The sequence below is a fragment of the Vanacampus margaritifer genome, chromosome 4 (assembly GCF_051991255.1).
Source record: "Vanacampus margaritifer isolate UIUO_Vmar chromosome 4, RoL_Vmar_1.0, whole genome shotgun sequence".
Lineage (NCBI taxonomy): Eukaryota > Metazoa > Chordata > Actinopteri > Syngnathiformes > Syngnathidae > Vanacampus > Vanacampus margaritifer.
Window position 1 is genome coordinate 8,811,331 of NC_135435.1, and position 26,914 is coordinate 8,838,244.

Consider the following 26,914-nt stretch of genomic DNA (forward strand, 5'->3'; position numbering starts at 1 on the left):
TAAATACGACAAACCAAAAATAGGAAATTATTGAAATTATTATAGGTACATTAAACAGTGACAGAATACAGATCTATCAGAAATATACACAATGGGCAACATAATCATATGTTTAATCTGTATACAATAAACCCCACATATTTGTCGCATTATTTGCTGATTTTTTTTTTGTAGGTTATCTGTTGCTGTTTTGTTTTATACCATTTCATGTCTTATTCGTAGAGTTTACAATTGCCCCCATTTTTTTTTTTAACTCACCTTGAAACCTATTGAACACAGGCCCCCGTCGTCGAAATTCGACATGTTGAATCGGCGTCGGGGGCATTTAATCACTATGATTGGCTGTTAGCCAGCTAATCAGCGCACGGGGCAAGAAGAGCAAGCAACAACGCGGCTAAACAGTACTCAACTCAACTTAGTTTTTTCAGGACAGCATGAATATTATAGTCCCCCATAAAGAGGATATGATCATATTTCAGCATGATTTCGGCAAAAAGATTTGCATAGTCGTTTAAAAAGTCCCCATTGTATTTTGGAGGTCGGTAAATGACACAGCACAGTGACAGTTTGGCCGACTTCAAAGAAGGTGGCTTCAAAGCTGTGATCGATGTGGTAAATAGACATCGTTTACATTTATTTATTTTTAAATAGTCGTTGTTCCTCCACCTCGGCCCGACATCCTCGGAGCGTCCAAGTAAGCACAGCCAGGCGGTAGTAATTCAATTATAGCGTTGGACTCACCAGCGAAAGTCCAGGTCTCCGTCAGGCAGAAGAAAAATACAAGTTGCTGGAAAGGAAAAACTCCCTCAAAATAAACGTTTTGTTTGTCAATGACCGCGCATTTAACAACGCGATACTTGTGGGAGCAGCAGGGGTGCATGGCTCCGTCCGGCGGTCTCGAGGAAGCTCCTTCAGAAGCTGGAGGTCGGCACCGCGTCCAAAACGCGGAGGACAGCACGGCTGAAGCTTTTCGGGTGAACCGACGATTGTTAGCAGCCAGGAGTCGACAGGGTCCAGGATCCGCCACAACGGAGTGCATCCATGCGTTCGGAAACAAGAAGGGGACGAAGCTTGTTCCAGCGTCCGTTTTCGCTTCACCAGCTGGCCGCCGCGTTTACCCCGGCACCGCTGTCAACACCGGTATGAGTTGTTTACGTTTCTATTTCATCCCAGCCACCAGGTGGCGTTGCTGAAACAGCACGGGGGATCCTGCCCCCGTAAAGAGGTTGCCGTAATAGTCGATGCGGTGTGTATTTACGTAATTTTTCTACACGATGTGCTAACCGTCCGGACCGACGCCACAGGGGGTAGGCGTCGAATTGGTGTAACTAGGCCTTTAGGGCCACATATAAATATATATTTTTAGAGGCCGGGGGCAATATAATAATTTGCGACTATAAAGTGGCAAATTTGCGACTCAGAAACTTACGAGAAATACACGTAACGTAGCTATCGTCTAATCATGTGAGGATTCGTTGGTGGTTAATGGGACACTGTTTATAAAATGAAAAGGCAGGATGGAGACGGAATCATTCTTAAATTTAAACTTTACTCGTCATGCACCACAGCCAGAGCGACAACACTTCCTGATCCCCTATCAGCTGACTAGCACTATCCAATCAGATGCTAGCATACCATAGGTAAATGCAAGTGAATGACGGAGAACAGCAGATTCGACACATCAACTTAGCTACTTGTACAAAAAAATACCAAAATGTATGAATGTGTAAATAATAATTCTGGAAACATAAATACAAGTAAATATACATTTTAACAAATCAACGTAATTGCTTGATTGACCAGGTGTGGACCTTTGCAAAGTGAGGCGTCTTTGTCGCTGGCCAGTGGCCATACACAACGCTTTAAAGAGTGAATGCTTATCATCATATGGTTAATCTCTGCTAAAGCAATTACTATTTTCTTATTTGGAAACCCGACCGAAAAGTATTGGCCCAGTCGAGTAGTACGCTACGTGTGTTTCTCGTAAGTTTTTGAGTTTTTACTTGCAAATCTGCCATAATATAAAGTCGCAATTTCGCCGCTTTATAAGGTCGCAAATTTGCGAGTTTATAAAGTGGCAAATTTGCGAGAAAAAAAAATCTTAAATTTGCGAGTTTATAAAGTGGCAAATTTGCGAGTTTTTTTCTCGGAATATTGCCCCCACTCTCTAATAATATATATATTTATACGTGGTCCTAATACTTCGTCGTAAATCTCCGATGCACTTGAGGAGGAAGACAGAAAAAGGCTCTCCCCTAACAAATGCATCCCGGAAGAGCAAGAATGGTGAGTCGTGACACCCGGGAGTAGAAATATAATCCATTTTCTCTCAGTTTTTAATACGTATGAATAGACAGAAATCACTCGGTTGAATTATCAGGACTAAAGGAGTCACTGATTAGGCGAAATGAGAAAAACAAAGGTATAAGATGGTGCACATAAAGACATAATGAGACAAAAAAAACATACAAATCCCATCATGCAACGATCGCGAGAACCCGTGGCCCCTCCCACTTCGCGGTTGTGTAGATACAACTAATCTCTTGTATGTCGTATGGCTGTATTTAACATGTCTCACGAGGTTACTTCAATAACTAGGTAATAAGACAACTCTCAATTTTTTACGTTTTAAACAAAGGAAAAATAATTATACATCAGATATTTTGGTGTCAAAATAATCTTTTCATTGTTGACATTACAATTTAACACTAAGTAACCATTACAAATGTGTATGTGGATATTGTTGTTTTTTAATCCTATTCAGCATTTTGGCTGCTATTTTTAAAGTGCTATACAAATACAGTTGGCTTGAAAAGCTGCTGATGCAAAAAATGTCCATTTTTACCATTTAGGTATTTGTGGTAACAATAGTACCATGTCTTTTTGTCATCATCAGTGAACTAAAAATTACCGGTAGCCCGCTAACGAACAAAGCTCAATCATTTTGTATCTTTTTTTTTTTTTTTTTATCAGCAGTTGGGTATCAAACCAAAAATTTACCTTGTGAATTGATGGAACTATTCTGAAGAGAATATGATTTCAAGTGTGTTTGTGTGTAGAGACCATTTGTATCTCTGAGTTGTAAGGAGGGAGAGCTGTGAGACTTCATTCTGTGTTGAGTGGTGTGTGCTGCATAAAAATGTCTTTGCTAAAATTGCTAATAAATATAAACGTGGTAGACAATACTGCCTTATGGCAAACATCCAATCAAGAATTTGACTAAATTCTGCATTTTGATTAAAAAGTGTAATGAAAAGAGAGGGACTGTTTTAAATAAAATGCATGACATATCACAGAATTACCTTGTATTGCTTTTCACTAAAGTCATTTTGATGTAAGAAATAGGACAAAAATGTGGATTTTCCCCCAATAATGATAATTAGTGTATTATTTTCCATTTAGGATTAAGATATGCAGCACTCAACTATTTACCCTACTTGTTTTGCCGCGACCCTTGTGAGGACAAGCGGTTAAGAAAATGGATGGATGTTTGAAGGGAGGTCTCACCTGTAGTCTACGTGACATTGTAGGCCACGAGCCATATGTTTGTTACCTGTGTTATCATGGAATCTATCTGTATCTGTCTAATCAAATCTAACATTTTGCAGATGCAAGTTGAGATCAGCACTGTGCTTGAAAGTCCAGCACGTGAGTAGGCAGCTCTATTTCAAGTCTCAAATGGTGTGCTTCCCTCTTACAGGTGGTCTTGGGGCGGAAGTGTCAATCACGTGGTGTGATTGAAGTCGACTGCAAATGTGTGCGTGCGCGCGCGTGTTTGTGACAACCCCATCTGCCGCGCGTAATTTCCCTCAACAGATGATCTATGGGTCTGCTGCAAGTGACCTATGGTGCCAAACACGTTGCAGTGAGAATTCGGACGCGCCACTTGATCTCATCTGGTGATATTGAGCGCGCATTGTTTGAAGATGCGTCTTCATTTGGCTCATATTCCCAAATTCCCAGCGATCTCCTTTGAATAGGACGGTGACCTTTTCCGCCCCTCCCTCCTTTTCCACGCGTCAGTCCGACTTGATTAGCACGTCAGGCGGGACAATGCGTGGGTGTCCCGCGTCCTGCCATTAGCCACACCCCTTTATCAATGCCCTGTAATTAAAATGTCACCGTTTAATTTTCGAGCCATCGCTTTGCTCTCGGTGGAATCTTTGCTCCAATAAAAAAAAAAAAGTGCAATCGAAATGCTCTTTTCACTGGAAACGACAAAAAAAGAGGCTGAGCAGAAAGGGATCAATAGGCCCTTTAGTCCAAGAGGAGGATTGATTGCTCTCTAAAATGGGATTTATAGGCTCATGGTTTTATAGGGTGCTGATACAACTGTTAATTATAAAACATTTGGCCTCCGTTGCTGCTCTTATTAAAGCTGTCCCATCTATCTTTTTACTCCCATGCTTACTTATAGAAGTAAACAATGGGAATATCGAGTCTGCGTCATCAATTTAAGGTTTAAAAAAAGCACACCGGCCACTACATGCCATGTTCCATTGACTTTAATAAAGGCTCGCAATGTGATATTGGCTCTCAAAATAGCAGATCTACAAGTTGTATTTGGAGAGGTCGGGGCTCGTTGATCACAAAGAAATACAACCCTGGTGCTGATTTGGCTGCATGCGTTTAAAATTTAATGAAAGACATTACACCATTAAATGAAAAAAGTAATCAAACGTAAGCAATCCGTGTTCAATGCAAATTTGCATATAGTTTAAAATACTCAATCATGACTAAACCGAATTGTTCTTCAAGTCGTTTAAAATAAAATGTCACCGGCTATATACGAATAATTCCAACAGGTGAGTAAAGATTCATCCGCCCTGCATCGTAAAGTAATCCCTCATCCGGGAGGTCACCTCCACGGTTCGGCCCGCCTTCCGTCGTTCAAGCGCGCATGCACGCATGAATATTTCACGTTACAGGTTTGTTGGAACAATCGAACGCCCGTCTGCGAAGCCGCTCTCATTTGTATCCAACAGAAATAATAAGGAGCTCGCCTAAAACGGCTGCTTAAATGTCTCATTAAAAACGCGGCCCGGTCAGCTCACGTTTCCCGCGGAAGGAGCAGACACAACGGCTGCACTGAGCCGGCCCGTGTAAATAATTAACAGGAGAGGAATAATTACAGTGTAAAATTGTAATTATTGGTGGGGGTGGCAGGGAAGCCTCTTGATGGTGAAAGACGAGATCAAGGATCATGTTTTGCATCAATATTGTAGAGAGGAGGACGCAGCTTGGCGAAAGAGTGCAAAATGTATCAGTCTTCCTCATGCTGCACATTTAGGCCTATAGGCTACAAGCAGAAATGTTACAAATATGCTGCCAGTAGCCATCAAAACACCAATGACTTTGTGTCCACTTATTTTTGAACATCATATACTGCGTGATCACTTAAATTCAGTTTGGTTGACACTGTCAGAGGCGTGGTATTGTTTAGTAATAAAGTTCCACGTGACCCCCATTTTGTATATATTAAAACACACACACACTTTTAAATAGGGCAGACATTGCCAATCAAAACTTGCATTATGTTTTTTGTAACTGCTCTTTTATTGAGTCTCATGCATTCTACACATGTGAAGTAACTCAACCTTTATATTTTACCGAGAAGCCAATTTGTCGTGTGTGGTCCCAAACATGGTGTTTTGTTAAATTTATGCCCTGTGCACCCCCATTTGTCAATTCCTGCCTTATCCTCCCCCATGTTGTCGACCCACGACCGCAAGGCTACGAGGCTGGGCCTGCAGGCTACTTTTTTTGTGTGTGAGTGGCGGCCTACAGCTGCTGCATTTAGCCATTCTGCTAAACTTCTATATGCGCCTCCCACCACCACCCTTCTAAAAAAAATAAAAAGGATTAGGCTACATTTTGGCACTTGCTTAGTTGCTGCCCTCTCCTGTTAAACTCAGGACTGCTTTTAAGCATCCCGATTTATGCTAATCACGACACAATAGTTAGGCTGCATAAACTACATTTTGTTTTCATTAACGTAGCTACCACTATTGACAATTCCGAGATGACGTCACTAATCACAATGGCGGTCAATTCGGTGAAATAAATCACTCCATTGAAAAGCATTGGACTTTGGGATTGTGAGGATTATTTTGATTTGAAATGTTATGAAATTGAGTTTAGCGACTCTAACAATCTGTGTGGTTTGTATGATCATAGGCAAAAGCATTACAATACGCCTTTTGTTATGAAGGAAGTATTTGCATTGAGTCACATTAGGGAAGAAAAATGCCCGGATGTTCGGAATTGTCAACGACCATAATCAGTGGCAGCTATAGCAGAGATTATTAATATACATTTTTGCGGATTAAATGCTACCTAATTGTGCTTTTGACTTTATTTTCTGCCATTATGTAAATATGATATCGTGACTCTGTGCACATCTATCCACAATGTTTACACATTCTCACATCATCATCCTCCCTCGGGGTAATATTCATAGAGGCCTATTAAAAAAAAAAATTAAACGTCATCTTGTATAGCCCCACCTCCTTCTGCCACACTGCTGAGGCCTCACGTTGATTTGCGTAGCCGTGGAAGCCAAGCAGATGGTGGTGTAACTTGATAAATGAGCCGGGCCAATTGTCTTTCCTGGTGCACCCCTCAAAGTGCAGTCAGCTCAGTCTGTTTCCTGTATGAAAACACTGGCTGTGGACCAATCTAAAGTGACACTGTGGCTCTTGGCGGCGGACAATGTGGGGTCTGGGGACCCCCTTGCGGGATCTAGAGGAGCACATTTTTAGTTAAAATATATATACTGATACTGTCCCACAATAGCCTATATAGCAAAATATGTTTTATTTTGAAATATGCCCATCAGAAACTATTTCGTGTAACACGTATGGTACTAGTATAGTGGCCTTTCAGGGACAAAATATGTTTGGTAAGACTTGCTGTAAGTTAGTGCGTTGTTACTGGCTCACAGCGCATGTGTCATAAAATTATGCATGATAAGCAAGGCCTTTTTCAGTTTACAGTGTTGTTTAATTGTTTTGCACTACATCTTAAATTTGTCATTAGCCTACCCGTAAAAAAAAATCATAACAGACACACATATTTCATCTAAAAGGCCCCAATTGACATGTTCTTTGGCCTAAAATGTGTGGCACGCTTGGTCGTGTAGTGTGTCATTGCCGCAAAATTATCCAAAGCGGTGTTTTGTTGCTCATCGCGACTGAAAGCGAGACGGCGAGAAAGGGAGCATTATTTTGTGAGCGAGGGGAGGAGAGTGTGCAAAAGAGAGAGGGAGATCGAGAGAGGTGCCATGTGTTCGCTGTCTCGCCGCCATTCACCTCCCTGCTGGCCAACAGGATGGAGGCACCTTGTCTGCTGCAGCATGTGTGCACATAAAGTCAAATAACACCTTTTATACTATCTTGTGTCTGCTCGTTAGGTTTGCATTCACTTTTTTATTTATCGTTATATTTTTACGGCCAATTTGGGGGTGTCGTCTTTTGGAACAGAAGGTAAGAATTATATTGTTGGTTATCAATGTAATTATTGTTTTGGTATTTTTGCATGCTTAATCACATTTTTTCCGTTTTTTTAAAAATGTATTATTATCATTTTTTAAGGAGTGCCATGCTGTTTTCTGAGAGCCTTATAGGCCCGCGTAAAAGCGCGCATAAGAGTAAATACGCGTGGGTGAATAAGGCAAGGTGGACCTGCTTCCTGCCAGTTTAAGGCTAATCCGTCCTGATGCTTTAATTATATATGGGCTTGGTCTTTTATTAACAATGCGAAGACGCACGGTTGGATCTGTGTAATTACCAGCAAAGGAGCTTACACTTGTTCTTTTCCTCCCCGCTAAGCGCATTGGTGCAGCTCAGGCTGCATTTTCCTGCTGTCCTTATCTGCCTCGACAGGTCTTATGTGGCTCTTTAAGTAGTTGGCTCATAAGTGCTGAGCCGATTTGGAAGATCAGAGAAGCAGCACGTCCACTGCTCAGCACAGTGGGGTCGTTACATAGAAGAGGAATCAACATAAGATCACTTTTTAATGTACAGTAGTTCAAAAGGGGCATCATTGATATATTCACTGCACTGACATCCTTGATTATTTTAATTTCGTTCTCGCATTTCGTTTTGTGTGCAGTGTCACTCCAGTTTTCCATGTGCATGACAGGCTTCCAGGGATGGATTCAATACCCGGACAGCTTCGAGAGCCTGGAAGAGAAGCCAGCTCCACCCCGAGTCCCAAACGGGACGCCCCGGGCCTCCCGGGCCCCCTCAAGCCGAACCAAGTGAGCGAGACCTCCCTGTACGGGGTGCCCATCGTCTCCCTCGTCATAGACGGGAGGGAAAGACTGTGCCTGGCTCAGATTTCCAACACCCTGCTGAAGAACTACAGCTACAACGAGATCCACAACCGGAGGGTGGCCTTGGGCATCACCTGTGTGCAGTGCACCCCGGTCCAGCTGGAGCTCCTGCGACGCGCCGGCGCCATGCCCATCTCGTCCAGACGCTGCGGCATGATCACCAAGCGGGAGGCCGAGCGGCTCTGCAAGTCCTTCCTGGGGGCGCACAGCCCCCCCAAGCTGCCCGAGAATTTTGCCTTCGACGTGTCCCACGAGTGTGCGTGGGGCTGTCGGGGCAGCTTCATCCCGGCCCGATACAACAGCTCCCGGGCCAAGTGCATCAAGTGCACCTTTTGCAACATGTATTTCTCCCCAAATAAATTCATTTTCCACTCGCATCGCACCCCGGAGTCCAAGTACCTGCAGCCGGACGCCGCCAACTTCAACTCGTGGAGGCGCCATCTGAAGCTGACGGAGAAGAAGCCCTCGGATGATATCAACCACGCGTGGGAGGATGTCAAAGCCATGTTCAACGGGGGCAGCAGAAAAAGGACGCTTCCGATGGGGCGCTCCAGGGAGCAGTCGCCCATGAAACCGCCGTCTTCCTCCGCGCTCGGCCGCACTTCTTCACCGGAAGTCCCTCGCAAAAGTTTACGTTGCAACGAGGATCAGGGGAGCAATAACATCTTGACGAGCAATGCGAGGAGCTACCCACTCATTCCAGTCCCCAGTAAAAACTTTGGCATGCTCCAAAAAATCCCCCCACCCTTATTCCCACACCACCCGTATAGTTTCGCTAGCTACGGTTTGTGTCCGAAAAAAAGCGACGGCGTGCCAGATGTGACTAAAAGCAACGTCCCCGGTGTGTTTTGGCCTGCCAAGGACGCAATTTACCCGGCTTTCCCCGTGTTTTGGCCCACGGCGAGCAGCCTCCCCATGCCGCCCTACCCAGCCAAACCTCCAGAGCTGCCCGGGCTCCGCCAGGCCGACCTCGACTTATCAGACCAAAGCGAACGGAGCGCAAACACCCCCAAAGACGGCCACCAGAACCACCACCACCAGCAGCAGGATGCGGCGGAGCGATGTCCCACTTCATCCAACAGGAACGACGACGACAGGTCCGGGGATGAGACGACTTCACACCGGAAAATCAGCTACATCTCCGCCTTCAGACCTGTCGTCAAAGACGCGGAGACCATCGCCAAGTTGTACGGGAACCGGGAGGGTTTCGGCGTGCGGCCCGGCTACCTTTCCCCGGACTTTGTCAGCGAGACGTCCAGCTATAGGTCCATGTCCCCGGACAGAGACACCGTGGACGACGACGACGACCCGGATGTGGATGTGGAGTCCAACAAGGGGGGAGAGGATGAAGAACCCATCCGGATCTCGCACCGTCGCGAGTCTCCCACGCCCGAGGCGCTTGAAGAGAGTCAGGAGAAGGATGCACCTTGCAGCCCCGCTGTAGCATCACCCGAGGACTCGGTGCACACTGCAGGCTCGTCTGATGAGGGCAGACTCACCCGGGATGGATCACCTCTTCATCACGTAAGAAGGCATTAAACGCCTAAATTATACGTGAATTTGTACTTGCACATAATATTCAAACCCTCGAACCGGATGTTCGAAATGCATTAAAAAATATTGTATAGCATTTTAAATAATTGCATGCAAGTTATACAACATTTGTTTAAGCATAGCAATAGCATTTATAAATGTTGTTTGTGTTTACGCATGAGGCCTAAAATATATTATTCAAGTTGTATTTTATAATTATTGTATTATTATTATTATTATTATTATTGATATTATTAATCCATGGGCTCCTCATTTATTCACAGGGCATTTGCAGAGTCAAGGCCTCCATTGTGTAAATTTGAAATGACATGAAGTGTGCATGCGTGCGCCATTTTGCAGGTGTATGCGCATGAAAAGGACTGCCAAGTGCAAGTGGACGACACGTTCGAGACGCCGAGTAGCCCTTGCAGATCAAATGGTGATTATTTGGCTCATTTGTCTTACCTGTGTGTGTGCATATGAAGCTTTTTCGTGCTCCTTTTCAAAACCCGCTCCAGTTTTGTAATACATTTTTTTTTCCAGGTGTGCACCACGATCAACAAAAAACACCTAATCAGGAACAAAAGGACAGACAAGGTATTTAATTTGTAAGAATGTTGATCTTTATATCTATTGCTTTAGCTATAATGTTTACAATATAGGCTACTCCCCCCCCCCCACGAATTACGTTAGTCATATTTTTTCTTTCTTTCTATTTTTACAGCTGAAGGAGCTTTGCGCATTGACATTAGCGTGCATGAACGAAATTTGGAGAACATGGCAAAAGGTAAAAGAGTTAGAAAACACATTTTATTTTCAAATTACTAATGTTTTCGGCATAAAAAAAATTATGCAATCATACCAGAATTAAAATACGAAATTAAATGCCTTCAAAATAACCTTTCCGTTGCTGATTCGTGATTCACAAATACACACACTTTAAATGCACGCATCTGCCCTGCTAAATATCATGTGGCACATTACACACGCGAATTTGCATCTTATGAGGCTAAAGCGTTCCCATAGGTGTTACGCACTAAATCACAAGACATGGTCGTTTGGACGTATTATTGTAAGAGGAAATCGTTTAGAGGCTATTAATATTTTAACGAACACAGCCATAACCCCGAGGCGTGGCAGCTAATTATTTTTGAACGCTTGGAAAAACCCCGAGACCCAAATATCGGGGCCTGGTGTATAGCCTGCGGGCGCTAGGCGACAATTATGTGGCGCGCGCGCGCACGCACACACACACACGACACATGCGTGAGACCGGGAGGCGACGCTTGTTGTTGTAAATGCACCTCATGTCGCGGTTTGCTCTGGTATTCATGTGCATATTCAATATATTATTCGAATGGAGTGATGGGAAAATGGATGCGAAGATGACCTCATTATGCATGTATTAGAGAGGGACAGCTGCCTTCATTTCGATTTGGTCCTCTCACAAATGTATATTCAACAATAATGTGTGTTATTTGCATTACTCATGTTACTTTTTTTTTTTTTTAGCTATAGGCGACAGTCAAAATATTAGCCATATAGGCTACTGCAAATGTATCCATGAAATCATATGTGCAAGAAGTGTCAAGAGTGTATTTTTCGCTGATATTGTTGTATTGTTTGTCTTCACAGAAGAGTTGCAGAAGCAGCTTGTGGAGCAGATGGAGCTGAGGAAAAAGCTGGAGAGAGAATTTCAACATTTAAAAGGTATATATTGAATGTAGAAGAGCACCTTTCAGGAATGAGTCTTAAACTTCCGCAATATTTGCAATTCCTCAGATAATTTTCAGGATCAAATGAAGCGTGAGCTGTCCTACAGAGAGGAAATGGTCCAGCAGCTGCAGATCGTTCGAGGTTGGTGTCTCCCGGCTTTATGCGTCAATAGGATACAACTTTGAAGCAGAAATAGATGAGTGCTCTTTCATGTAATGGGAACAGGTGAAGTGATTTTTTTAGACTCTATATTAGTCTATATAAAAAAAAAAAGTAAAAGTGAGATTTTCATATGTTTAAAAGTTGTGGATTCAGTTAGGTCTAGAAGTATTTGACATAATGGCATCATAAACGATAACAATGGATTTGAAATGTGATGGAAGTGTCAACGTAATTTGTGAGGTTCCATAAAAATCTGGCATTAGGAATTGTCATGTGGACTACCCCAAAATATAAGACATTTCACCCAAGTAAAGTCAATTTGTGGTAATATTTACAATCGTCCAAGAAACAGTTGGGTCAAAAGTAACCCAATGGATCAAAAATGAACTCATCCTCTTTATGGGTCAACTTGACCCAACTTTCTGGGTTAAGACCCATTTCTTGACTTAAAGTTGGGTCAAATTGACCCAAGTAGAAGGTCCGTCCATTTTTGACCCATTGACTATAGTCCGTTTTGGGGAGTTGATTTTAACTCCTGGAGTGTAATTTTAACATTTTCAGAGTTAACTATTGTTACTTTACAGAGTTGACCATCTAGCGGTAGATTAACTCAGCAGCGAATAGTAATTGCTACACACTAGTTTAGTGTAAATCAACACTGACTAGTGTTGACTAGTACGGTCACAGTTGTTTTAACCCCACATCCATGTAAACAATTGAACACTTTCAAAAGTGTTGTTTTAACCACATTTAATGTGCACCAAAATAGACACTTTTTTTTAAACACTGCCAATTTTGCTGTGGCCTCTGTTACTGTCCCAATACTTTTGAACCTGCACGTCTCCCTTATTTGTCTTTCCAACTCCAAGCATATTTCTCTCTTTGTGGTTGATTAGCTGAATAGATCTCCAAAACAAAAAGTGAAACCGAAACCACATTGTTTTGTTTGCAGAGGTTATTTCTCCCTAAATCATACTCTGGGAAATTGAATAGACAGCCCATTATGTGGCGCTGTATCGGTTACATGCACTCGACGGCAACTAAAGCCACCCGTTAAAGGATTGGCTTCGTGTTACACTTGTTTAAGTACACAAAGGGGGTCACTGTAAATATCATGAGGGCAAACAGCTACTCAATCCCTTATTTATTTATTTTTTTCATTCTGCAACGAGTTAGAAGAAAGAAAGGCTCACATAATAAAAGTTATTTAATTTTGTGTGCTCCTATTAAAAAAAATCATTTAAAGCTTTAAATAGGCGATGAAAGTGATTTTTGTTGTTGTTGAGAAGTAAGCAAGTCATTTGAATGTGAGCGGACATGTTCTTACTGATGGGCTGGTTCCTCCCCAGAAGCTCACGACGCCCTTCATCATTTCTCCTGCAAGATGTTGAGCCCTCGCCAGTGTACTGGAGCCTGCACCTTTAAACCCCCTCTGCTGCCTCCTTAAACTCCAGCACAACCCCTTTACCCTCACACACACACATATAAAAATCACCACTATAGATCCACTGGTGATTGTCGCACTTGAGTGAGCAGGATTTATTTCAGCAGTGTTGAAATTCCATAGCAAGAATCCAGCTGCTATTTGACTATTCTGAAAATGAGGCGAAAGCACTATATACAGTATATACCACGTGACAATGTGCAATGGCATGTTTAATTGTGATAAGTTATCATTCAGCTTTTTATTGCTTGTTAAAATAACTTCAGTTTTGTCTTCATTGACATTTCTCTTTCCGATTATTTGTACCACCGTATGTGTTGTAAAGCACTTTAAATGGGCAACATCTCTGCTTTTGTCGTCCTTTATATACCAAATGGTCATGTTAGAAGAAAAGAAAAAACCCCGAAGGATGTTTATGTTGAAAAGGAAGCACTTACTTCAACAGTGGCTGAGATCATAATGTATGTTTGAGATCATGCAATAAAAGATTTTCTCTCACAATGTGTCACGATGCCCCTTTTTTTCCCCGCCCAGTAGTAGTCTGACACCTACTGGAGCCATAGAGAATAACATCCTATCGCCTGTTAGTCTATTTGACTTGAACATGATCTCTTTCATTAGGCGCCGACATGAGCAAGCAGTCAACTTATAATGTTTGACATGGTGTCAGGGGAGCAGGCGGATCTAATAGTGAAATCTAATTCTTCTGAAGGGAGTCCTAATAGATATCGATTGTGCCGCTGTGAGTCCCTGGATGCTCCCACGCTGAGACATAATGTCACTGAATTGACACACAATGAATGTTAATTTTCTGTGATAGCGGATGCCTGCCCGAGCAAAGCAAAGTTATGCAAAAACCCTTTAAGGTCATGTTGTGGTAGTTTAAAGAAAACGTCTGAAAACCCCTTATTATAATTTATTTACTGGTCATTTCATAATAAGACTTAAAGAGAGGCAGCACGGTGGCTGACTGGTTAGCACGTCCGCCTCCCAGTGCAGAGGACGTGAGATCGAGTCCGGGCTTCGGCCTTCCTGGGTGGAGTTTGCATGTTCTCCCCGTGCTTGCGTGGGTTTTCACCGGGTACTCCGGTTTCCTCCCACATTCCAAAAACATGCATGGCAGGTTAATTGAACACTCCAAATTGTCCCTAGGTGTGAATGTGAGTGTGGTTGTTCGTCTCTGTGTGCCCTGCGATTGGCTGGCAACCAGTTCAGGGTGTACCCCGCCTACTGCCCGAAGCCAGCTGGGATAGGCTCCAGCACCCCCGCGACCCTTGTGAGGAAAAGCGGCCAAGAAAATGGATGGATGGACTTAAAGAGACTTCAGCTCAGTGTGTAGTATGGGTGGGAACGATAGTCGTTTTTTTTTTTATGCATCAATCAGCGTGTTAAAAAGATTCGGAATCGATTCAGAGCATGGTTATTATAGTTTTGGAATTTTTATTCTAGTTCGTTTTGAGTTACAAAAAAAAAGTTTTCAGGGTGTTTCTGTTAGTTTTTATTTGTTTTAGTTATTAAAAAAAAAGCTCGGTTTTAATTAGATTCAGTCTTTGTGCGCCATATTTAAAAAACAACACAATGGTAAAATTTGAAAAAGTATAACGCATTTCTTACCTAATGTTTAGTTAAATGGAAAAAGCAGGCAAGATAAGCCATTAGGGACAAAAGTCAAGCACGAAAATTTGTCGCCTAGGAGCAACGTCATCTGAAGTTACTTTTCTTTTGCCTAATGCTAGATGACGTCTACTGTGTGACACACTTTCAAACGTTTTTATTCCGGTTAATTAAAAAAAAAACTGCTTAAAATCACATTTAAATCATCAGGCTTATGCATTAAATTAATTACAAAAGACTAAAACGAAGGCCATTTTAACTATAATTATAGTTAGTTTTATTTAGTTTTGTAAACTTAAAATGTAGTTTCAATTAGTTTTCCTTTTTTAAAAATAATTTTAGTTTTTATTTTATTTGTTCACGAAATTGTTTTTTGAATTTTACTTTTGTTTTTTTTTCATTAATTTTCGTCAACTAAAATAACCTTGATTCACAGGTATTAATAATCGATTTTGAAAGTTTAAATAAAAAACTAAAAGCCACTGTTGTCTGCTGCATATTGCACTTTCAAGTATTAAAATACCGGTTACGCTAAATCAGATTGATAATAAATTTAAATTAGTGCTGTCAATGTTAAAGCCTTAACTAATTAATTAATCACAAAAAAATATCACATTAATCATGTATTAACGCATATTAATCGCACTATTAATTTTGACCACAGATTATTAACCATCCTATCTTGACAGGGATGGTTACGTTAAAGGTAGCACAGGTTGTGTTTGAGCTAGAGATAGACCAAAATATATATATTTTTTAGGGCCGATACCGATGCCGATAATTAGTAGTCAAGAAGGCCGATAACCGATATTTGGAGCCAATATTAATTTTCAGTAAAAAGGAGGGTGGGGGTTATTGGCGTCAACATTTTTAAAAATACAAATGCCAATCTAGACTTTATGTCTTAAAGCATGTTTATTGAACATTTTTTCTGACTTTTCAAAATGTACAAGTTTTTTTGTTTTTTTAATCTTAGAAAATAGACAATCCTTTCAAATTTCTAACAAAACGTTCAGGGAGCTCCCAAGGTAATCAGTACGTCTTAAAAAGTTAAAACTTAAACAAGTAAATCCATATCTCTCTAGTTTAAATACAGTAAATATTTTTTTCCCAAAATGTAAAAACACCTGAAATTTTTAACTTTCACATTACTTTTTTTTAATGTCGAAAAAACAACAAAAGGTTTCCAGTATCAGCATAATCTCTGAAAATGTAAATAAATAGTACTCTGAGATTAAAATTGTTTTAGATATACTTTTTATGGGCATCAGATTTAAAAAAAGAAAGTCTGATACTGATATTTGTCAAAATGTTCAATAGGGTGTATCCTTAGTTTGAGCAATAAACATAACTACATGCATAAAAGTAAAGAATCTAGTAAATGTTTATGTATGACATTCAGTATATTTGTTCATGTCAAAATATTGGGGTATTTTTTTTCTCATTTTAAATTATGCAAGTAATTAACTGATTAGAATAAGAGGAGGATGAGAGTGTGCAGTGGATCAAAAAATGTTGAAGACGTCCTCATAACATTAATTGTTGAAAGACTTAGCACATGACAGGTGCTCGTCAATTTTGGTGGGCAAAAAATGTTGATAAAAAAGCGATTAATCGTGATTAATCAAAATTCTAAGATGTGATTAATATTATTAAAAATGTAATCATTTGACAGCTCTAGTTTATTTAAATATGTTTTTGTAAATGTGTTGTTATAGGAGAAGTTAGACATTTGTTACAGCAAATGCTGCCATTGACACTTTTTGAAATTTGTGTTGACACACTAATGTAAACCAGGTTGCCTTCCCTCTTTAATACAAGTCAATGTGTGAAATATAAATCATTGCTCTTCCTTGAGTTCTACAATTGTTTTAAAAAGGTATCAGTGTTTTACATAGACTATAAAATGTCAGCCAATGTAGTGATCGAATCGTGGCCTCGGAATCAAATCAAATTGTGAGGTACCCATAGATTCCCACCCCTAGTAAGTAAATATTTTGTTTTTTATTAGTGTTTTTCTGTGGCAAGACTAGTGCCAGAAAAGAACAAGCTTGATGACCAAAGAACACGCAAAATCAATTTGAGTTAAACTTTTTCCAGTTTAAAACTTGGCATGCAAGACCCCATCCCCACTGACTTCATGTGAGAGACGGGTTACACCCTGGACTGGTTGCCAGCCCATTATTGTACATACAAAAACATTCCCTGATTTTATGACCTCATATCTAAACCAGTGGTTCGATCGAACCCCAGGGCTTCGGTGAGTCAGTCTCAGAGGATCGGCGCAGGTCAAGACACACGTGATCACGCTACATTGCTTGGCCTATCTGTGCTGCAGGAAATTTGGTGCGCTCAGTAGTCGACTTGAGAGACTGTTATGATGGTACGCCGTGTGATTTCTTTGTTATTGTAATGTCTTCACACTAACTATGTCGAACAAAAAAACAAATAATGAAAGTGATTGAACGAATATGTGGAATATGACTTCACCTGTATAACGGAATGTATGGTGTTCCACAGGGTTCAATTATGGGGCCTGTGCTGTTTTCATTCTATTTTCTGCCCCTGGGTTCCATCTTAAAAAAACAAAAAAAAAACAGCAGTGGTTGTTTTTTCGAGTTGAATGATGGGAGTCAGCTTCCTAACTGCATTCCAGTCCAGCACAACTAGTTATCTAGCAAACTAAAGGAACACTTCCTTAACTCATTCACTGCCATTGACGGTTATTGACGTCAAAAATTAATTTGAACTATTTCTGTTAGTTTAACATTTTTTCAAGTTTTGTTAACAAGAGTAGCAAAACCTAGATTTTTTATTTATTGTACATTTAGAACAGATATAAAATTTATGATTAATCGTGAGCTATCTATTGAAGTCATGCGATTAATCACAATTAGAAATTAGGAGCGTCGGGCGATTAAAATCATAATTAATTGCATGACTTTACAAGTTAACTCCCGATAAATCACACATTTTTTATCTGTTCTAAATGTACAATAAAAAAATTCTATGTTTTCATACTCTTCTTAACAAAAGTGGAAAAAATGTTAAACTAATAGAAATAGTTCAAATTAATTTTTGACGTCTATAACCGTCAATAGCAGTGAATGAGTTAAGGTGCATGGAGATGGAGAATACACGACCACAACCCAGAGCCAGATTTGACGAAAAGGCTACTTTAGCTAAATCATATGCATATGTCTTGAATTTAGAAAGAAAAAAAAATCACATTTAATTTTTTCCAAAAAAGAATGGTTCTGTGAATGAGCATAGGACATTGGTGGGGTTAGAAAAACCCACTGATCTAAACCAATTGTAAATACTGCATCAGCTATGATCGCTTATGTGGACATGCTGCCTCATGAGCAGCGCTGTGGTGTAATGGTTAGGATGTCTGCCTCACAGTCTTGAGAAAATGTTAATATAGCTTGAAAAAAAAAAAAATCAGCTACTGTAAATAAACGATCAGGTGACCAGCATGTTTAAATTGAGTGACAAACTTCCCTGTAGATTGTTTCATTTATGTTTTTGACCACATTTTCTATTGTTTGCGCCATTACTGTGAGCATGTCTTGATTTCTGTTCATCCAATGCGCTTTTCTTGTTTTCTTTGTTGTTAGTCAGACAATGAATGCATTTGCACGGCTAATATCAAAACCACATTCAGTCTCACCTCTCATGCGTTACCACCAGTGACATTGTTTGACCGTATTTGCTGGGATTATTTCTAAACCCGTATAAGCATGTGTGGTCACATACACCTGTCCCATCTATGACCATAACAATACAGCAGATGGCAGACAGACTGTACGTACTGTTAGAATAAAACTTCTTTCATATTAAACTGTTTGACTTGTTTCATTATAGAATCTTTTGTGGATGAGGTTTAATGTGAGATTAGATTAAAGACAACAAGCTAATTATTTTTCATTTGTGTGCTGTGTACGTACATTAAAGGACAGACATGCCAAAGTTATAACATCTACATTGAAAGAGATAATTGGGTTAAAAAAAAAGAAAGAAAAAGAAGCAAGGATGCTCTTTTTCTTGGGCTCTTCATTTGATGTACTTAGGCGCCATCTAGTGGCTTAAATTAAAAACTACTGTGCCAGTACAGCACAGTGCAGAAATGATTTCTGATGTATTTTGTTATTTTGTTCAGGTAGTTTTCTGAATGAATGTATTAAATGGGAACGTATACTGCAAAAACAGAAATTTATTTTGGTGCTTAATTGTGCAACACACAAAAGCATGCCTCGTGAATGGTGGGGTGTTTATTACGATTAATAAAAAAGCTTACTAACGCGCCGAAATCACAATGAATATAATTCACGACTTTGACTAAAATGTATTCGGAAACAAAATTGTACAGTAATCTAGCTTTTTATCGAATTGTAGTGTAGTGTTTGTGAACGTTACCCAGTGGCTGGGTGCACGCTCACGAAGCGCCGTGCGCGTCACCGTGGACTGGCTTCCTCACCACGCCTGCGCAGAGAAATACAAGATGGCGGAGAGTGCGGAACTGAAGGTAAGGCGCAGCCTGAAATCGGGATCGTTTTCTGCGCTTGCCGAATCTTCACTTGTCAAGTCACTCGTTGCTCTGCCGCTTTAAGCGTCCGTGCGCTGAGATTTAGTCCGATTTGACGTTTACGGCGCAAACAGTCAGGCAACTTTACTGAGTGCACGAGCGAGCGTGTTTATGTTGATATGGAGACTCGCTGGTTTGGCTGAAGTGGACGGACCCTTTCCACCCCCCAGTTCAGCGACTGCTGAATGGGCGGGCATCAGTGTTTCGCGTTTTATCAATGCGGATAAAATGTGGTATTTTGGGAGCAGGCGTGCAGATGTCGGCGAGCGAGCCATTTGTTTCACCGGCCGACTGTCAAGACTGTCACACTGGGCTCCAATATGACAGCGGCTTCGTGTGTGTGCGCGCGCGCTGTTCACGTTGACAAAAAAAAAATCACCTCACACTCACCGTGTATTTGTTGACACGGCTCAAACGATTTGTCAAGCTCTTGACGTCGTAGTTTATTTACTCGTGCCGTTCATATGTGACGCTCAGGTTACCTGTTGATGATAAGAGTAGTGCTTTGGCGCCTCCTGAACCGTTAGACACGCCAATTAGCACCATTTTCGTGCACCTTGTTCTCTTATTTGACATTTGATAATTCATTGCTCTTCTTAAGTAAAATTTTCACTTCTTTGCTTGTCATATTGCGCTTGCTACTTTTTCAACAAAGTCCGACCGAGTTGAGAATTGATTGAATGAGATTTTGGTGTCTTATAAGGCAGAAAAAACAAAAACGGGCAGTAACATGCACAAACGTGAACCAGGGATCATAGATTCGGAGAAGCAAGATATTTCTCACCCGTGGCCTAATTTGGGAGAAATGTTAGATGTTGACAATGTTGTTCCAGCCTTAAAAGCCGTGAGTCTTCAAAAATGCTCCTGCTAATCTGACAGAACAAATACTGGTGAGGTTCATATTATCCTTTTTAGCATTTCTGGCTCCTCTTGTTGTCAAAGCTTGTGGAATACATTGTTTTGCATAAAGGTTGAGACAACACTTGACCTGCAACATTCAAGATGAAACATGACTCCGCCAGTACACGCACTGTGGTTAGTAAGAAAAAGTTTTTCTTCCCCCTGAAACAAATATTTTATATATGTGACAAAAAGCAACACTTTTGTACTCAGTACGTTTTTTTTAGCTTGTGTTTAATAATAAAAAAACAAACCCGTAATCAGTACTAGACTAACTGTGGCAGAGATTGAACCTCCAATTATTGATCTGTGTCTTAGTCTATTTATAGACATTGCCCTTGTGTTTCCACTTGGCATAGGTTGTTATGTTTTATTTCAGAGCCGATACCGATTATTAGTAGCCAAGGAAGAAGGCAGATAATCCGATTTTTGGAGCCAATAGTCATTTGCAGAAAAATGGATAATATCCATCCATCCATTTTCCTCACTGCTTATCCTCACTAGCTGTCAATGGGCAGAAGGCGGTGTAGACCCTGAACTGGTCGCCAGCCAATCGCAGGGCACATATAGACGAACAACCATTCGCATCCACAATTACACCTATGGACAATTTGGAGTGCTCAATCGGCCTACCATGCATGTTTTTGGAATGTGGGAGAAAACCCACACAGGCACCGGGAGAACATACAAACTCCACACAGCGAGGAATCGAACCGTGCACCTCAGGACTATGAGGCGGACGTGCTAATTAGTGCTTCACCGTGCTGAAAAAGGGATAATATTGGCGTCAAAATTGTTAATAGTACAAACTTTAACACTGATTTAAGTTAAAGCATATGTTTGCTAAACAGCTTTTCGGATTTGCAAGTTGCATTTTTGTCTTTTCTTTTTCAAATATTTGACAATGGACATCTTTGTTTTAAAATTCAAACAAAATAGCAAGGTTGGCTCCCAGGCTCAGTAGCATGACTTAGAAAGTTACATGAATGCTTAAACAAATAAATCGCTACCTTAAGTTTTCCAAAATCAGCAAGTTTTCTAAAATGTCAATATACAGTTACTGAAATGTTAATATTTCACTTATCTTTGTTTCCAGTTCAAAGTAAACAAAGAGTTGAGGAAGTTCCCAGAGTTCTCATGCGGTGCTAAAATATTCAAGTTTTAAATTGATCTCTTATCAGCGGATGCTTCAAAATGCCAAATGTTGGTGCCGAAAATGTGTCTGCTCCTTGTTTCTGTGTATTTCCAGCACAGGACAGGAGCAGGGAACTTTTTCAGTTGCTTTGACTGCCGCACTCAGATGTATGAAAAGAATGTGGCAGCATGTGGATTGATGTTAAGCACGTCTGCCTCACAGCTCTGGGTTTGAATCTCAGTTCTCGGCTGCCGTCCTGTGTGGCGTTTAAATGTTCTTCCCATGCCGCCTGTATGAGTTTTCAGCAGGTACTCCGACTTCCCCCCACATTCCAAACACCACATGCATGTTAGATTAAGTGAATACTCAAAATAGCCCATAGTTGTGAGTGTAAGTGGTCTTTTATATCTGTATGTGCCCTATGATTGGCAGTCGGGGGTGTACCCACCCACCCACCCAGCCTCTCACCCACAGCCAGCTGGGATAGGCTCCAGCTCACCCGTTACTCTCTGGACAAGCTCAACAGAAAATGGATGGCTCAAACAAATGACTGTTGTTTTTATATCGCAAGCCCCCCCCCAGTTCCTCTCAGGTTTTATTTTTGCTCGGTCAAGAAGTCATATATTCCCCACCAATGGTGTGGTTGTTGCTTTGTGCCAGCTGATGTTGGCAGTGTATACTGTAGGGGTGTGCCAAAAAAATCGATTCTCATTTAGTACGATTCAAAATCGATTTTAAATGCCCCCAAATCAATTTTATTTAAATTATTTTATACTGTCGTGTCTTCCCTTTGTGTGCCTTTATTGGGAGCGCTGTTCATGTTGTACCCATTTTGGCCACTTAGGGGCAGTGTGGTTCCACGCGGTCTGATACACTGTTAAGTTGTAGCCACATTAGAAAACAGAGGGAAAAAGTCACTATCAAGTTATTCCAATAAAAATATTTTTTTTTCCAGCGTGGAGCCGTTCTTTTGAGTAATAAAAGTGCCGCAAGTAGAGCACTAATTAGTAGGGGTGTGCCAAAAAATCGATTCTCATAAGAATCACGATTCTCATTTAGTATGATTCAGAATCGATTTTTAATGTCCCAAAATCGATTTTATTTCAATTGTTTTATACTGTCTTGCCCATGTTTGAGTGTGCCTTTATTGGGAGCACTGTTCATGTTGTACACGATTTGGCCACTTAGGGGCAGTGTGGTTCCGCTCGTTCTGATACACTGTTAAGTTGTAGCCACATAGAAGCAAAAAGTCATGATCAAGTTATTTCAATAAAAGTTTTTATTTTTTTTCGCAGTATAGGATGTTAAGATGCTTCTCTGTATACATTCCTGAAGCGTTTTGTATGAATAGTTGTTCTTTTGAGTGATAAAAGTGTCACGAGTAGCGCGCTAATTAGCATTAGCGAGTCAGACTGGAGTAGATCATTACGATTCCTTGAACATCTATAAATTAAAGCAAAAATCATTGTCAATGAAATAATTTTGAATCAAAAATTGTTCTTAATCGAAAAGCGATTCTGAATCCAATCGAACACCCCAAAATCGGAATCAAACCGAATCGTGAGACATTCAGTGATTCCCACCACTAGTATACTCTACATACCACAACCCCCATAATAGTGTGATTGAAAAGGTAAGGCAGAAAAGGTTAACACAAGTACCGACCGACTTGGCTGCATAAAAACTCGTCGGGGGAAAAAAAAATCTAAAGAAATGTTAACTTGGGACAGCAATGTAAATCCAGTCAACGTTGGATGAAAAGCTAGAACGTGAATGTTTAAATGTGCCTAAAAGTTTGGTGGTATGATTGATGCCCTGATAAATTAGTCACTGGTTTCCTCTCTGCTCTTGGCCATGTTTGCTTTAGTTATTATATTTGCAGGGCTTTTTCAGGATGTGTGATGTGCATCTTGGTGTTTTATAGTTTGTGAGGATAAAAAGAAAGCTCACATGAAACTGATTTGATCTAGACAGGAAGCTATTTCTGTACTCAGTATAAAATATCATTGAAAATCAACAGGGTTCTTGCATTGAGAGATATGAGAGATTTGTTTTGTAGCGTGCTGATAAGAAATTTATTTTTGGCTGAGTGGTGCAAATCCTACAGTAAAACGTTGCTTCTTTGGGATTAAATTAAGAGATGAAACCTCCAAGGTCGAACACCAGCTGTACTGGGGAAGTCAGAATACTGACTAAAAAATGATAGCCATTGTGTTGCAATTCAGTGACTGTGCGGAAATTCATTATCCATATATGAGTCAAACATTTTGTAACATGTTTTTAAATAATTAGCACGCTCATAGTGTACTTAAAAAAACAAAAACACAACACACTTAATTAAAATAAAAGAACATCACGAATGCAACTGTTTGTGCGTCATAATTAATAGATTGCAACTCCTTCTGGTGTGTGCGGCTTGGTAGTTTCACAACTAATATAAGTGACTCGGTAAACTGCACTAATATTAGTTGTTTTTCGTCAGTGATATACCCGGGGTCATAGGGTGTTTTGGGTCTTACATCAGACACCCTCACCCGGGCGACCCAGCCGGGAGTGATCAGGCCCCGACTTGTGTTGATTAATCGTCAGTTAATTATTGAAGTCATGCGATTAATTACGATTACAAATTTTAATCGACTGCCACCTCGAGTAGAAATTTAATACATGAAAAGTAAAAAGCACCTACGACTTGAGTTTTGCCATAGTGAGTGTAGTCACCACAGTTTTATGCATGATGTGGTTACCAAGCCAACGAGCTTGGTGTCATGATCACTTCACAGGTTTCTGAAGCCAATTGGTGGTGGTACAAAATCAGAGTTAATGCTCCTACAACTCCTCCTGCTTTAAGATGAGCAGTCTGTTAAAAGGGTTTACATTGTTCAAACTGCCCAAGAGGTGCATGTGTGCGTTCTCTGTTTACATTGACTTGACTTATGGGTTGTGGGCTACGATACAACACTCAACAATTTCCATGTTGGGTTTGAAGTCACCTACTGGGATGGGTCACTCTCAGGCATTTGTTTGGATGTTTGAAATTCCAATTTCTTGACATCACTAGTCTTGTTAATAATGTCCACTTGCCCGCTCTCTTTTGTTGAGACAAACAAAGAGTACCTTGTATCTAAAGTGTAAACAATAGTGACCCCCCCCACCCCCCCTACCTAAAAGCCAAAAATGTGTTAACCTTCCCCTTGACAGAACTCGTAGATGCAGTGAAAATTGAACTAGTTTTCACATGGCACATAAACAGAAAAGCTGTTGTCAACCACAAAAAAGCTTGTTTTAGTCTTTGGAGGCTACAGTGAGGACACGGCACTCACGTTCATGTTGCAGGCTCACAGAATTCACTTCAGAAAAATTGTTTCTTGATTATGCAGCAAGGGAAACGGGTCCTTGTGGGATACTATTGCCTAAATGTATTCTGACTGGTGGTTTTGTTGGACAAGCAACATTTCAAAATGCTTCATTGTATAGATTTATCAATATATTGTCCATGTACTGTATCTTGGTTATTAACGCAAGAAGGAAAATTGTGTCATATACCAAGATATATTGTATATATATGTTGAAATTCAAACCACGTCATTTTAGAATGGCTTGCTATAACATTGTATAAAATTTCACTTTCCTTCCTTTTCTTTGGTCCTTCCCTCGGGTCTCCTGGGTTCTGAAGTGTTCGGTTTAGGTGAACGGTATGGGATTTTTTAATAGGTTTTAGGTGAACTAACTTACACGCACATGCACATACACATACTCACCCACATACAAAATAAAAATTAATAATAATAAAAAATATATATATATGTATAATAAAAAAAAAAAGAGAGCAATGATGATGACATGCCAAATCGATAAAATTACAGAATGAACAATGCTGAGCTCTCCAGGAAAAACAAAAAAACAAAACATTGTATAAAATAATTATATCTTAAATTAAGGAAGAAGAAGCTACCTGTCATTTGTACTTAGGACTGGTGATGTGGTTGTAAATCGAATGTCAGATATACAATATGTTTTTTTCCCTCCCTTTAGTATACCAAACTAAATCAAGATTTTCTTTTTGTATTTTTTACCTTCACTAATCATCGCCTGCTCGGCAGCGAAAAAGCTACATTTATGACGAAGACAAAGGGAGAAAGCCATGCTAATTGCTAAGCTATCGAAGTGCAGTCGCAAAACACATGCTTGTGTCATACTTAGGTCTGGCTGGAACCACGTTACAGCGGAGAGTAACTCACTTTGAACAGCCAAACTTTAAGCAACTTAATAAGTAAGTGGAAAATAAATCATACCTAACAGAATAACCTAGACAGCCACTGAAGACTGGAAATGACGGATAACGTCACCGCATATGTCAGCTGAGAGGAGGCGGGGCTAAATACGGGTAAATGCATATTACTGTTCTAAATATATCAAATACAATAACCTGCATTAGTCCAATTGGAGTACTTTGCAGTTTGCATTGTTTCACGAGCAACAGTGTGATACACGACATAGAAAATTAGCACGCCAGCGAATACATGTGCACAATATGCAGTGTTTCCCACAGATGTGAAATCGACTTGCGTGGGTGGACGCCGCCATTTTGCACTTCATATCGTGCATTCTAGTGACTTTTCTAGTAAAAATGTTGTTGTAACATTACTCAGCGACTTCATATTTTTTGCATTTATTTTATATTAAAACAATAATACAAATAAAATAAGGCTGTCATATCGGATTATAAGTGAAAAAAACGGGATCGGGACGGATCGGACGTGAATACACAATCCCAAAGTACAAACTGCCAGCATAAAGTGCACAAGGTGCTTTGCGGTGGTTAAAGAGAAAATATTATGGGATAATTCTGGCCGAAGTTACCTTTTGGTGGAGTGTGTTCACCTTCTCTCATTAAGTGTGTTTCCATTACCCTCAGTTTTGCGCAAAAGCAAGCTGGTAATGGAAACACACGATTTTCCCCAAAACTCTCAAATGTCGCATACAAAGTTTTTACGTTCTCATGAGGTATTTTTGGAGACGTGTCGGAATAGAAGTACTTCGCAAAAGTGTAATGGAAACACTTCTTGCGCATTCCCTGTAGTCATGTGACCCCCGCCCGGTCACGTTAAAAAGGAAGGAGGAAGTACGGGGCCACTCGCTTTGGTGTCAGAACTGCCTCCTGATTGGATAAAAAATATTTTTAAGCACAAAGTGATTCAGTTGTGGAGGCAAATGTGCCGCCGTTCTACGTACGTCCCATAACGTTGCATGAGAAATGGCAACCGAGCGACATTCGGCGCTCATCGAGTTTCTGAGTCAAACCGATTTTTACCAAATTTTGTCATCCGTTTCTGCCGGTGGATAGCGCTCGGCGGCTGCACGTCGCCAAAAAGGTACGATACGATACGATACGATACGATATACTTTTATTTTCCCCGTGGGGAACTTTTTCCTGGACTCCGTCCAGCTGCAGTTTACAGTAAGAAAAACAACAGAATAGAGAGAGAT

General features: G+C 40.5%; 2 protein-coding genes across 7 annotated transcripts in view; both read left to right on the forward strand.

Annotated features, from left to right (window-relative positions):
- The first annotated feature begins 7,315 nt into the window (after positions 1-7,315).
- skor1a (SKI family transcriptional corepressor 1a) lies at positions 7,316-13,691 on the forward strand. Of its 5 annotated transcripts, none has more exons than XM_077564922.1 (8): positions 7,316-7,484; positions 8,113-9,859; positions 10,229-10,307; positions 10,412-10,465; positions 10,593-10,655; positions 11,504-11,578; positions 11,651-11,725; positions 13,096-13,691. In XM_077564922.1, the coding sequence occupies exons 2-8, from the start codon at positions 8,153-8,155 to the stop codon at positions 13,191-13,193; spliced, it is 2,151 nt and encodes a 716-aa protein (XP_077421048.1). In that variant the 5' UTR covers positions 7,316-7,484; positions 8,113-8,152; the 3' UTR covers positions 13,194-13,691. The 5 variants fall into 5 exon arrangements, with proteins under 5 accessions (XP_077421048.1, XP_077421047.1, XP_077421050.1 ...); XM_077564921.1 differs by having other exon boundaries at positions 8,143-9,859; XM_077564920.1 differs by lacking the exon at positions 7,316-7,484 and having other exon boundaries at positions 7,898-9,859.
- A 5,570-nt stretch (positions 13,692-19,261) lies between these two features.
- Positions 19,262-26,914, forward strand: part of LOC144050443 (E3 SUMO-protein ligase PIAS1-like) — a 67,836-nt gene continuing 60,183 nt past the window's right edge. For both annotated transcript variants that reach the window (XM_077563682.1, XM_077563683.1), the window contains exon 1: positions 19,262-19,332. In XM_077563682.1, the coding sequence (XP_077419808.1) occupies positions 19,309-19,332 (24 nt within the window). In that variant the 5' untranslated portion in view covers positions 19,262-19,308. The remainder of the gene's footprint in view (positions 19,333-26,914) is intronic.

Bases quoted from the DNA above. Each gene is read 5' to 3' on its own strand.
- skor1a (XM_077564922.1), top strand. From the start codon at position 8,153: ATGGATTCAATACCCGGACAGCTTCGAGAGCCTGGAAGAGAAGCCAGC. The intron at 9,860-10,228 runs GTAAGAAGGCAT...GCCATTTTGCAG, and splicing joins ATGGATCACCTCTTCATCAC to GTGTATGCGCATGAAAAGGA. The intron at 11,726-13,095 runs GTTGGTGTCTCC...GTTCCTCCCCAG, and splicing joins GCAGCTGCAGATCGTTCGAG to AAGCTCACGACGCCCTTCAT.